The following is a 14,175-nucleotide window of genomic DNA, read 5'->3' on the forward strand; positions in this document are numbered from 1 at the left end:
AAAATAATTTTTATTTTTCTCCTGGTGTTGGTCTTATTTTCCTGCTTCTTAGTTTTTCTGATAATTTTTTTTTGCATACTGGACATTTTAGGCTTTAGGATATTGGATTTTAATGCTTTTCTTTAACTAATTTTTAACTTTTGCTCTGATATGCAGTTAAGATACTTTGAATCAATTTAATTCTTTTGAAGTTTGCTTTTAAGTTTGGTTATCATTAATCTAGATCTGGTTTTAGCTTAGTACTAATTTAACCCCACTGCTAAGGTAACACCATGGGGGGAATAGAGAAAGATATATCTAAGCAGTTATACAGGTTGTTCAATGGTTCCAGTTATTATCACCATGTAGCAAGTTACCCCCAAACTTAGAAGCTTCAAATAACCATTTTTTGTAATGCTCACAGGTTCTGTGCATCCAGAACTCAGAAAAATGGTGTAGTAAAAATGACAGTCTCTTCTTCACTATGTCTGGTCCTCAGATGGGAAGACTTGGCGATTGGGGGCTAGCAATCTGGAAGCATCTTCATTCTCAAGTCTGGTGGTGGACACAGTTGTCAGTCGGGATCTTTCCAAGTGTCCTGAGCCTCTTCATAATATATGGTGGCTTTAAGATAGCTGGACTTCTCACATGGAAGCTCAGGCCTCCAAAATGGGTGTCCCAGTGAATGAGACAAGCTGAATCACTTTCTATGATCTGGCTTGAGAAATCATGTGTTCACTTTCATTGCACTCTATGTGTTATAAGTGAGTTAAAAACACACGCAGATTCAAGGGTAGGAAGCACAGGCTCCACCTCTCAATAGGAGAAATATCAAAGAATTTGAGACCACTTATTTGAAACCACCACAACAATCATTAAAGGAGCTGATAAATCAGAGTGATGAAGAAAGAACTTGAATTTGGATAATCAAGGGTTTCCATTCTATTTCTACCATTTACTAGACAATTAATCTCCCTTGAGTCTCTTTCCTTGTCTATGAAAGGAAATAATAAATTTTGTAATTGAGTCGTTGTGGGGATTAAATGAGACTATACTTACAAAGTGCTTATTAACTTAGAACGTAGTTAATGCTCAATAAATAATAGCTCTCTCCAAACTAAATTAAATCAAAACACTTAACTACAGTAATAACCTATGCTACAGAAATATTCCAGGTATAATTTTGAAGTCAGATTTTAAGAAAAATAAGAATTTTTGGAAATATCTTGAAAAAAATAGCAAAAATTACTAAGAGGTATAAAATATGCTTTATATATTGAAGACAGGAGAAAAACAAAGACTAAAGAAGATGTTAACACCACTGTCAAAGAAACACTTCCCATCCAGAGTCCTGGGCAAAAGAACAGCAAGAAAAGAGCTCCCTCTCTGGCCTAGTGTACATCTCAGGGACATTAGGGGAAAGGGTCCCCAGTGTCTCTTTTGCCAGACTTTCAGACACCACTATGTGAAATGTCACCCTAAGTTAAGAGCAGACCAGGGTCTCATCCCACATTGGCAGAACATTCCAACTTCTGACAGAAATGCTTTTTAAAGTATTAAATGTGGTATACATGGGGAAAAAAAATCTAAGCTCAAATGAGGCTAAAGACCCAGTGGAAGAAGAATAAGCTGTGAACCATTTATTGTGCTCTCAAATTTTGGTCGATGTGCAAAAATAAGTGTTGTCAAACTAAGTGCCTATACTGTTAGGACAGTGAATATTAGATGGACATCGAGAATATTAATGTATCTTATAAGAAATGATAAGACAAAGGGAACCAGCCCAGGAGCAGTATCAGACTAAGGGTGCTGTCTTCCCACCCAAGCCTGTTGTTTCAGGTGATTTCAAGATAGGCACCACTGAACTCAGTGAAAGAGAGATGGGTAAGGCACAAAGACCAATGAATAAGAGGAGGGTCAACAGGCTTAAGAATGTTGTCTATGGAAGCACTTTGATTATTGTTATTTATATTTTTCTGGACATAAAACAAGCCAGGAGCTAATAACCTAAAATCCTATAAAGTCTTTGAAGAGATTATAATACTGAAGGAAACACAAACATTGTTTTCAAAGGCTTGTGACTATTCAACTCTAAAGCATCACTTGGGCTCCCAAACCTGTACCATCAGAAAGTGAGTTGTGAAATCTGAGAAGCCCCTACAGAAGGCATATTCTTCCATGTCTACCCCAGATGTAGCTGTGGATAGTAAAGAAGAGAGCTCCACAGATTGTAGAAGCATGGTCTAAGCAAGACCCCTTTTCCAAAGCTCCATCTAACTCATTGTAGCAAAGAAGGTCTACTCCAGGTGTAAAAAACCAAGGACCCTGGAGCTCTGATTGTTCCTATTCCCAGCTCCTGCTTGTAGGGCAGAGATTTCATGCCACAAGGGGAAATACTGAAAAATAGGGCTGCCACCCTCTTACATCTCCAGTTGGTAGGGTGTGGTATTACTCTACAAAAGGTAGGCCACCCTGTTACCCTTGTCTCCACCTCCAGTGGAATATCACAGCATGTGCCCAAGAGCTGGCATGCTGCAACTAAAAGATCCCGCACGTGGCAATGAAGATCCTGAGTGCCACAAATAAGACTTGGTGCAGCCAAATAAATAAATAAATATTTTAAAATATATACATAAAAGAAGGGAAAAAAATCTGAGCAGTGACATCAGAGGTTACACACCGCAGGGAAAATATACTTCACAGAATTTGTCCACGCAAGCCACCAAGCAAATAAACTAACAACCACCACCCCCCAGCAATATTAATAAGCCCCGGAATGGGAGAGGGGAACTAATCAGAATCCAGACTCACTACAATAACTTAAATGTCAAGTTTTCAACAAGAAATCATAAGACATTTGGAGAAACAAGATAGTGTGATCTTTGTATGGGAAAAAAAAAAATAGGCAGGGCTTCCCTCGTGGCGCAGTGGTTGAGAGTCCGCCTGCCGATGCAGGGGACACGGGTTCGTGCCCCGGTCCGGGAGGATCCCACGTGCCGCGGAGCGGCTGGGCCCGTGAACCATGGCTGCTGAGCCTGCGCGTCCGGAGCCTGTGCTCCGCAACGGGAGAGGCCACAAGAGTGAGAGGCCCGCGTACCGCAAAACAAACAAACAAACAGAAAAAGCAAAACAATCTCCTTCGTATTTAAAAATAAGAAAGCCCACGTGAGCTAGGATTTTCTGTCACTCGATGTGCCTTTGAAAGGCATAACAGCTTTGAGTAGGATATTCCTTAAATGCACTAACTAGCAATTTTAGAAAAAAAACTAATCTTGCATGATAGAAAAAAATTACATGGCAATAAAAATCTGATTTTATACTAATATGTTTCCAGATACAAGACACAATGCCAGGAGAAAGAATTGCGGTGATTGGTGCTGGGGTCAGTGGATTAAGCGCCATTTAGGTCTGTCTGGAGGAAGGACTGGAGCCCATCTGTTTTGAAGGAAGCAGTGACATTGGAGGGCTGTGGAGATATAAGTTTAAATAGACTTATGCTTCTATATGTGTAATGACAATTTTTCTTATCTGGGAAATAGGAATGCAAGGATTACAGCACTGATTTATCCTTCAACTACCAGCATAATAGTTGCTATCTTTATCAGTACCTGACACATGTGCTTTGAATCCCACTCCTTCCTTCCTCCCAAGGATGATGTTCAATCAATCTTTCTTCGTTTCAGGGTCTAGCTCCTTGAAGGAGAACTGTGTGCTCCTTCTTCCTTCATCTCCACCATCACTACATGACGGTTATCCCAGCACTTCCCCAAAACTGCTGTCACTGCCATTACCAATAAAAGTTGACAAGTTGAATGGACTTTCTGCCAAGAATTTTATTGCCTTCTCAAGGGGATCCAATGATGTTAAAAACCAGCTCCTTTTCAAAACACTTGTCACTAGCTTCTGTGGTTTCACTCTGTTTTCTTTCTGATTTTCCTTCTCAATATTTTTCTACTTGGCCTCTAAATGTTGCTGATTATAGCTCTATTCTCAGTCTTCCGGTCTTCTAACTTTTTGCAGGTTCCTTAGGATACTTCCTTATCCCTCCTTGGCTTCAGTTATCAAGGTGTCCTTTATTTTCTTGGTAGGAGAAGACTGAAGGTGGCAAGCCCAGTGTCTATAGATCTGCCACCAGCAACACTTTGAAGTGATTATCCTTTCTCTGATCATTTTCCCAACTACTTGCACAATTCCAAAATCATGGAGTATCTCCGGATGTCTGTCAAACCCTTTCACCGTTTGAAGCACATCCGGTTTCTGGTAAGTGGGGCAGAGACCACTCAGCATACATGGAACCCTCTTGTTAGAGCCAAGAGCCAGGCCAGAGCAAAATGCACTAAAGCTTTCATTCAGTCTTGGAGGTGAGCTTTACATAAATCTCCAGAGAAGTCGGCGAGAGCTTCTCTCCTCACTTTCCTCAGGAAAAAAAGTATGGTGGATTGGCTGAAATGCCAGACTGTGCGCCCGGTGTTGGCTCACCCCTAACTACATTCAGGACTGCAGTTGGAACAAACTGAGATACATCTCTACTTAAAAATGCCTTGGTAGGGAGACCAGTTATAAATGAACTCTTTAATGAAAACCCAGAGGAGAGTAGCTGTAACCAACCTTATTCATTGAGGCAGAGTTCTTGGGCAGAAGGGCAGCTGGGAAGAGCGGTCACAAGTCTGAGTTCGTCTCATTCCCAGTCGAAGCTGTGCAACGTGAGGAAGCGCTCTGACTTCTCTTGCACAGGACAGTGAGATGTTGTCGTCCAGACCGAGGGGAAGCAGGAATCCTATGTCTTTGATGGGATTGTGGTGTGTAGTGGCCTTGAAACCGATCCCTTCATGCCACTCAGGTACGTCCTACCGAACGCTAAGACACTGGTGTTATGGGGTTTTATCATAGTGGCTATTGTTATTTTGGGAGAAAGTTTATCATTCTGAAAGTCATCTTAGTTTGAAAATAAACATATTTTCTGATTATAAAGAAATGCATGTTCTTTCAAGTTCCATTCAAATAATACATATTATAAAATTGAAAATAAAAATTACTAATACAACCACCAGTTCTGGGTTATAAGAGGAAAGTGCTACATTTTACCACAGTTGGAAGGCAAAATGTGGGAATTGTTTTGTGTTGGTAATAGTTTGGAGTAAATAGTGAGATCAGAGATACAGAAAATATATTAATATTTAGCTTTATTCCTGAATGTGTATCTATATGTATGGCATGGTGGATATAAATAGCTATGTGCTAGTGTCACTACACATCTTAGAAAAGACTGCAGTGCTATTGTTTACTATTTGGAAGCTTAAGCACCCTGAATATAAGGAATGGTACAGGAATGATTTACCTGCACAAGATCTCCTTCTTTATCTCTAGGAGCAGGATATATACTTGGTCTTTTCAAAGACGGCTGAACCTGAGACTCCCTTGGGGTCTAAGGAGATGCTAGACTCCCTCCACTTCCATTGCTTTGAGTGTCTGTTTCCCAGTGCGTGAGATGATAAAGTTAAGGTTGGTCAAAAGAGGTCTATTAGTTAATTAGTTATTAGCTTATTAGATGTGTAAATATTCCTGTATTCATTCATTCAGCATTCATTCAAGAAATATCTACAGAGCACCAACTGTGTACCAGAGACTTAGCAGAGAATAAAGCAGACAAAATCTCTGTCCCCAAGGAGTGTACATAGCAGTAGATGGAGAGAGACACAAAAAGAAATAAATATGTGGAAGGTGATGACTGTGAAGAGAAACAATTGCCAGGGGAGGGCGAAGGGATGGGTGGTTGGGGAGAAGGGCTTGTGATGCAAGATTAGATAAGATGGCCAGATAAGACTTCAGTGAGAAAAGGGCATTTGAACAAATACCCCCAAGGAGTTGAGGAAGTGATGCAGATATATGAGGGAAACAGATCGTACAGAAGGAAGAAAAAAGTGCAAAGGACTTGAGGTGGGTATGTACCTGACAGGTCCAGTGTGGTGGAAGTAGAAGAAAGAATAGAAGGAGATGATGTTAGAGAGTGAATGTTACACCAGATCAAGAAGGACCTTAGGGCTTCCCTGGTGGCGCAGTTGTTGAGAGTCCGCCTGCCGATGCAGGGGACACAGGAGACAGAGGAAGAATAGATGAAAACATAGTAACTTTTAGGTGTTGAGGAACGCACCTCAGATTTTTATTGTTTCATAACAAAGGAGAAGAAAAGGTTATCTTCAGAGAGTGAGAGGAATTTCAGTAGGGCCAAGGGGAGGGGAAATAATTGAAAGAGCTGCAGTCAGAAATTGAATGGAAGGGCTTCCCTGGTGGCGCAGTGGTTGAGAATCTGCCTGCTAATGCAGGGAACACGGGTTCGAGCCCTGGTCTGGGAGGATCCCACATGCCGCGGAGCAACTAGGCCCGTGAGCCACAACTACTGAGCCTGCGCGTCTGGAGCCTGTGCTCCGCAACAAGAGAGGCCGCGATAGTGAGAGGCCCGCGCACCACGATGAAGAGTGGCCCCCGCTTGCCACAACTAGAGAAAGCCCTCGTACAGAAACGAAGACGCAACATAGCAAAAATAAATAAATGAATTAATAAACTCCTACCCCCAACATCTTCTAAAAAAAAAAGAAATTGAATGGAAAATTGAACTTAGCAATGATTGAGTTCAGAAACATTTAGATTTGTGCCAGGAGTTCACTAGGTGATCAAAGAACTGCTTCCAGGGGAAAGCTGAAGTTTGGGAGCATATTCTCTAGGGAAAAAGGAACAGGGCAAGGAATGAACCACAATTAGGATGGAGTAGGGCTGTTCAGTGTCACAGGAGGAGAATGAAGGCCACATGTGCGTATGCCCCAATATTGTTTAAAAGATGAAAGGCTACAAAATCAACCAGCTATTATGGCTTTACCATATGAGCATATTTTTAAACAAAAATAATACGTTCTTATGTCCTCTCAGCTTCAGGGTCAAGTGAGCATTTGTCCCTAGTAGGAGAGCAGAGTGAATACTGCTAGTGTTAGCAGGAAGGGTGTACTGGGCCTAGAAAGAGATGGAAACAAGCTAGACAGGGATGAAGCATAGGCTGGGAAAGCAAGACAGGGAATTGGTTCAGAGCCATATTTGTAAATAACAAAGATGATGGATAAAGAAGATATATTACTTAAGGAGGAGCCAAGCTCTTTGAAGGCTTGGCAGGGTATAGACAAGTAAAAAGGAGGCAGAAATAAAATATCTGAGTTTCTAGTAAACCTGAGATCATAAAATTTTGGTCCAGACCAAAACTGTAGGAGAATTAATTCTGTCTGATAATGTTCGGCAAGCACAGTTCACAGACCAGGAACAGTAGACCAGAAAATGAGAGGTTTAAATAGCATAGCATTTGAATTTAGCAATAAGCTTTAGAATAGGCCAGCAGTTAAAAAATAAAATAAAATAATGGTCAATACTTGAGCAATTCTATTCTTGCCCACAGGAGTCACAAGTTTCAAAGGTCAGTGTGTCCACAGTTGGGAATACAAGAGTCCAGAGAAATTTCACGGCAAGAAAATCATTGTGATCGGCATTGGAAATGCTGGAGGTGATTTGGCGACTGAGCTCAGTCATGTAGCTGCACAGGTTTGGTGCCTAAATTCTCTTTCCTGAGATGCAACCTGCCTACTACCTGCTGAGATGTGATCATTGCATGAAATATGTGTAGTGTGTATTCATACACTGCTTCAATACTGATTAATTACCTTCTCTCACCAGTTTCCTCAATAGACATCTTGTTAATCCATTCCAAAAAAAATAGAGAATGGAATACAAATAAATATTTCAAACTTTAGTGACTTCCATAATGTTTATTTTTAACAGAGTGTGGAGGCTTTACCAACTCAGCTAAGAGTTACAAAAATGAACTTACCAGAAAACCATTTTTAAAATCCCTTAATATTTTTCATTGACATGACACTTGACACCGTCTTCCAACTCCAATTCCTTCAACAGGGATACAGATTAACTAAGTGTTCTAGATACTACAATACAGTAATTAACAGATGGATGGGATCTTTTGTGTCAATTTGTGGATCTCTAGTCTTTTTGCATCATTGTGTTTTTCCAGAATTTGGAATTTAAGAGATTGCAGGCATCAAAGACTGCCTTGGAGAAGGTTCAAAAGGGGTAGTGGGTGAGGTCCAGAGGAAAGCTTGAGGAGATCTCCGGAGCTATAAGCAACAAGTCAGATGTTTCTGTATGTGGGAATGTGTGTGGCTATCTATTGGCCTTCCTGTCTTGAGAAAGAAGAACTCTTCAAACTAAAAAGACAAGAGAGTTCTTATCCATTTCTTCTCATGAGCCAAATGAGAGATATCTGAAGAAGTGAGAAAATGATCCTATGAAAGTAAACTGTTATATTGGGAAACATCTATTGTGCATTTATTTGCATTCTCTCCTAGGTATTTCTCAGCACAAGGCGTGGTGCATGGATTTGGAACTGGGTCTGGGATTATGGGATGCCCATGGACATTGTTCTCTTTACTCATTTTAGCTCTGTTGTCAACCAAGTTTACCCTACATTCTTAATCAACAGATGGGCAGAGAATAAATTAAATGCTCGCTTTAACCATGACATTTATGGTTTGCTGCCTCAACACAGGTATGTTCTAGGATTTTTTAAAAATAATTTTGCTCCTGCCTTTTGGAGTCAGCAGGTCAGACTTGGAACATAAGGAAGATTTAGAGTTCAGTTTTGCCACCTTGAAAATAGACTTCACCTATCTTAGGAGAATGTTAATCATCATTTCTTTTCTCATGTTTCTTTGGACCTTTCTATTTACTAACCTTAGAAGAAAGAAATTGAATTTCAGGACATAAGAGCAGCTTCATCTGTCCCCACCCTTCATGGTTTCAGGCTAACATGCAGGTATTTAGGCTCTGAGACCTTAGATGGTGGACAAGCAAATGGTATATTATGTCACAAAACTTAACTCCATTTTTCCAAGTCAAGAGAAAGAATCAGGAATCTGGTAAGATGCCAGCAATAAGATGGGAGATTTGGGGGAGAGTCCTTTGAAATTCAACACATTCTTTCTTTGTCTTGAATAGAACTCTGAATCCAGACAGCTGTGGTTTGGATCCGGGCTTCACCACTTTCCAGCTGTGTGATATCAGATTTACTTAACTATTTGTGCCTCACCTTCCTTATGTATAAAATGGCAATAACATTAGCACCAATTCAGAGGGTTGTTCTACACATTAAAGAGGAAAATACATGTATAATTTAGAATAGTCTCCAACACATAGTAAATGCTCAACAATTTTCTGTTGTTTTATTATGTTATTAACTTTCTAACTAGATTAAAATTATACTCATGGGATTTTAGTTTTTGGAGGTGATTGAGCGACAACACAGAGAGGTCAATGCCATTGAAAGAAGAATGTATGACTTACATTTCCTAAGAGAAAGAGACATGCCAGGCCTCGCAGGGCCACATGGGAGCACTGGGTTTGTTCAGACAGAAAAAGGAACAAGAGAAAAGCTGAGGCCAGAGCCTTTACTGGGGTTTCTGTGGGACAAGCAAAGCAGGGCATCGCAAACAGTTTAGGATTGGCTAATTTGAATAATTCCCATGGGCTTTAATCTATAGCGATCTGCCTGGTTCCTAGCCCTGGGATGATTTAAGGCAGGAGAAATATTGTGTTGGGGTATGAGAGTTAGATAAGTAGTTGGTTGGGGCTACAGACTTGGGAGAATTGTTTGGGGCTATAGACTTGGGCTTGGCTGGTTCGCATATGAAAGACATGCTCCTGGCAGAGCTCTTTGCTATCTTTAAAACAGGTTAGCCTTCTCCCTGGTCAACAAGTTTTTTAAGATATCAAAACATCATAAAATATAGAAAATAAAAGCACAATTATAGGCTGACATCCAGTTTCTAGCTTGAATGATTGAGTAGAGAGTGTACCATCTTACAAAGGTAAATAATTCAGGAGGAAAGCAACTTTGGAAGATCTTAGGAGGCTTGCTGAGGACTTAAGGTTCAGAAAACTGTTTGGGATACTTGTGAGGTATCCCAACAGAGATACATGGCAAGCATTAGGATAGATGATTCTGAAAATCAAAGTAGAGATTAGGCTTGGAGTCATCAGCCCTGAAGATGTATATCAGAGTCTCAGTGATAGAGTATGTGATTGTCAGGGTTAGGAAGAAGGAGACTGGCAAAGCTTGAACAGGTACTTCTGTTATTTTCCTTTGCGCGCACGTGCCCACACACCCTTCTTCTCATGCTGCCTTAAGAAACAATAATCTGGGTTGGGTGTGGTTCTGGGGGAGAGGTTCTAGGTCAGAAGCTAAGGAATCCCAAATGTTAAAGAGAAATCTGAAGAAGAGTAGCCATTAAAAGCACTGAGAAAGAAATTACAAGTGAAGAAGTAGGAGAATCAGTACTAAGGACAGGTAATAAGAAGGGGAAAATTTCAAGAAGAGAATGGTCAGCAGTGTCAAGAGTAATGAGTCAACAAATATTTTCTGAGCTGGTCTGTGTGTTCATTATTGTATAGGTAGCAAGTATGTGAATTAAAAGAATGGACCTATCACCTCCCAGGAATAAGTCATGCTCATTCCTGCCTTGGGACTTGGTGTTTCTTCTGCCTGGAATGTTATTCTCTCAAGTTCAAAATATAAAAAGGACAAGCAGAGTCACAGAATTATGAACTGTGAATTATGAAACTTACGGCAGAGTCATAAAGTAACTGGAATAGCACTACAGCACAGTTAAAAGAGCAAGAACTTTGTAATCAAATGAACTCGGGATTAAAACCCTGTTCCTCCATGTACTGAATGCATGACCTTGACATATTAATCGACCCCACAATTCCCTCACTTATAAAAATGGGAATACTTACGTGTACTTTGCAGAGTAGTAAGAATTAACAATTAAGCACCTGACTTTCGTAGGCATTCAATAAATATTGATTGAATGAATGAAGATTAACCATTGTGGTTGAAATTCTTTATTATTCTTCTTTATTATATCATTAATTCTAAGGCTAAGAATAAAGTGATGAAGACAAATTCAAACCTACCTTAATGAAATGATGTCAATCACGTTATAATAATTCTGCTCATTTGTTTGCTTCTCCTTTAAAACGTTTTGCATATATTCCTAGAATATTCTGTTTCTCAAAATGTAGGATGTCATCCATCAAAGAAATGAAGATATAGGAAAGTGTCTTCCATGAGTTAAGATGGAAAATTAAAGAGAAATCTCTATCGATTGAAAACAATCAGGAGATACTGAGTCACCATTAGTAGCTATAATACAATAAGTATTAGAAAACTAAGGGATAACATAATTGAACAAGTGTAACTCACTATTTAAAGGAGAGCCAGAGTGAATACTCTGGTAATGAGACTACACACACACTACCTTGTGTCTTGTCATGGGATGCAGCTCCCTTCAGTCCATCCTTCTTCGTGAGCTTTGAGGTCTGCTAGTGAACTCATTAAACACACGTCTTTGCATCTGTAAGTCACGTGCACCTGATAAAACAATGAATGGAAGGCAGATAAAACAATGAATGGAAGGCAGATAAAACAATGAATGGAGGGCATTGCAAAGCGACTCCTGAATCCATCTCCCCCACTCCTGTGTTACCTCACTTATGATGTTCTCTACCAAACTGAGTCTCACAGTACCCATTTCTTCCTGAAACCACATCTTTTCAATAAGAAAACCATGTTCACATTTGAAATTTCTTTCCCAGGACTGAACAAATTACCCTCAGTGAGTGGCATGATGGCTGACATAAGAAAGAAGAGAAAAAAATTTGAAAGAGTAAGAAGCTTGCTTCTTGGTGAAAATCAATTGGAAGTGTTTAGGTGGAGCTGTTTGTCTTTCAAGTATTCGTTATATTTTTCTTATGATAGACTCTGAGTCTATTTGCCTGGATGGGATCTCAAATAATCAACTTTTTAATTTCCTCTTAACCAAGCATAAATATCCCTTACGGAATATTTATGGAATGGAATGGATAGAGAATGGTCTAACCTGGAAAACTCAGAATTTTGTTTAAAGTTCATGGAACACTAAGTACAACATACAATTATAAATTTATGTCTTACCATAGCCTTAGAGATGTAAAGCATGTGAATATATATGTGATGAAATGGAAGGATTGTTTCACCCTTTTAAGGTGTTGAGAAGATAAACCAATGTGAGAAATGAGATAGCAAATCATTACAGAATCCAATTAAAATTCTGATGTGAGGTCAGAAGCTTGTGGGTTGCACCAAATCTTCTTAATGGAAAATTCTTCTCAACCACTGGGGCTGGGAATGTAATTTATTTCTATTCAGCATATATCTATTGAGAATCTACAATGTGAAGGTCACAGCGTGCTCTCTATGAGCCACAGCCTTTATCCTAAGAACAGTCAGTTATCCAGTAATTTTGGTTTCAGAAACTGAGCCAAGAATTGCATTTCATTAATATTTAAAATAAATTAATGTCACACGTATCTAAATAACTTGCCTGTACAATTCACATAACATATTCCTCACCACCGATTTACCAAAATGAGACTAGATCCTAATTGAGAATTAATTTCATGGCCAAAGTACAGGATTTAGGAAAAGACAAAAATATTCTGAAACCCACCTATTACTATCCAAGATCCCTGGAGGGATTTAATGGGGAAAAATGCACTGCATGAATATTTTGTTAGAAACCACTGAGACCATAGTCAGTGAAAACAAGAAAACTCATTTTATCTCTCAGTTTTTGGAGAAACCTTCAACCAATGTTTAGAGGAAATTGTGCATGGAGAGATGGAGGTTCTGGTATTTTCCCCTTCTGGTTTCAGATTCCTGAATAATCCCTGTGATACATGCAGAGTGCAGTGTAAGGATTACGTGGATGAAATTGCCTCTGAAATAGGAGTGAAGCCCAACCTGTTCTCACTTTTCCTGTGGGATCCAAAGCTGGCTCTGGAAATTTTCTTTGGGCCATGCACACCTTACCAGTACCACCTACAAGGGCCAGGGAAGTGGGCTGGGGCCCAAGGAGCCATCCTGACTCAGAGAGAGCAGATCATCAAGCCCCTGAGGACTCGCACCCTCACCTGTGACCAGGCTCCATACTCTGTGCCATTTTGGCTTAAAAGTGTCTGTGTGGCCCTTCTCTTCTTTGTTCTCAGTTTAGTCATTATTAAAGGATAATCCTCCTACAATCATTACGATATTATAGATTAACAGTGACACACAGTAATTAAGAAACTGGGCATGTGCAAGAGTTTATCCCTCAGTTCAGACTAGATCAGTGCAGTGAATTGTCTAATAATTCCAAAATTACTCATGTATGAGTATTTGGCAAAATTGGACATTTCAGAAGTCCAAAGGGACAGAGTAACAACTTGAGCTAAAGCTGACCTGAAAATTGGAGATTTCTAACAAAATGGTTTATATGAAATCTTGCTCTGGAAAAGTATATATAATTTCTATAGTATGACAAATGTTCTAAGTTACCAAGTTCTCCTAGCCTCCTTTTATATGAATTGGCAAATTCTTTGTTTTATATGTAAAACACAGGCTAGGAAAAAGTATCTCTTCAATGATTTAGAAAAGTTAGCAATGAACAAACGTCTTCACCAGAAACTCTTTCACTAGGATCACATTCATAGAATCATGGATATTGAGGTAGCAGGTTATTTCAGGTATTATCGAGGGTATTTTCAGGATATGGGGTGTGCCAAGGAGAGAAAAAGAGGGACTAATGGAAGTCAGGAAAAGAAGAAACAGGGAGAACGAGCAAATATTTACAACATTTACAAAAACTTTTACAATTAATCAAAGAGATGAAATATTTTAGTCTCTGGGTCAGTCACTTATATTACAGGCTCTGTCTGAGCTTAGTCCTGATATTCTGTAAAACAGATTTCTCCCCCAGATTTCTTAAGATACGATTGATAATAAAAAATTGTATATTTTTAAAGTGTACAATGTGGTGTTTTGATATACATACCCAAAGAGAAATTATTACCACAATCAAACTAATTAACATATTAATTACCTCATAGTTACCTTTGTGTGTGTGTGTGGTGAGAATACTTAAGATCTGTCCTCCTAGCAAATATCGAGTATACAATACAGTATTATTAATTATAGTCATCACACTGTACACTAGGTCTCCAGAAATTATTCATCTTATAACTGAATGTCTGTTCCCTTTGACAAACATCTCTCTATTTCCCCACCAG

General features: G+C 39.4%; 1 protein-coding gene across 1 annotated transcript in view; it reads left to right on the top strand.

The window, feature by feature from the left end:
- The window catches only part of LOC132427421 (flavin-containing monooxygenase 5-like), a 28,496-nt gene extending 15,358 nt beyond the window's left edge, over positions 1-13,138 (top strand). The window contains 6 exon segments of the mRNA XM_069540724.1: positions 4,128-4,239; positions 4,668-4,823; positions 6,020-6,029; positions 7,418-7,560; positions 8,379-8,578; positions 12,784-13,138. Coding sequence (XP_069396825.1) covers positions 4,128-4,239; positions 4,668-4,823; positions 6,020-6,029; positions 7,418-7,560; positions 8,379-8,578; positions 12,784-13,138 — 976 coding nt within the window.
- The last annotated feature ends 1,037 nt before the right edge of the window (positions 13,139-14,175 follow it).

The sequence above is a fragment of the Delphinus delphis genome, chromosome 1 (genome assembly GCF_949987515.2).
Source record: "Delphinus delphis chromosome 1, mDelDel1.2, whole genome shotgun sequence".
NCBI classification, from domain to species: Eukaryota; Metazoa; Chordata; class Mammalia; order Artiodactyla; family Delphinidae; genus Delphinus; species Delphinus delphis.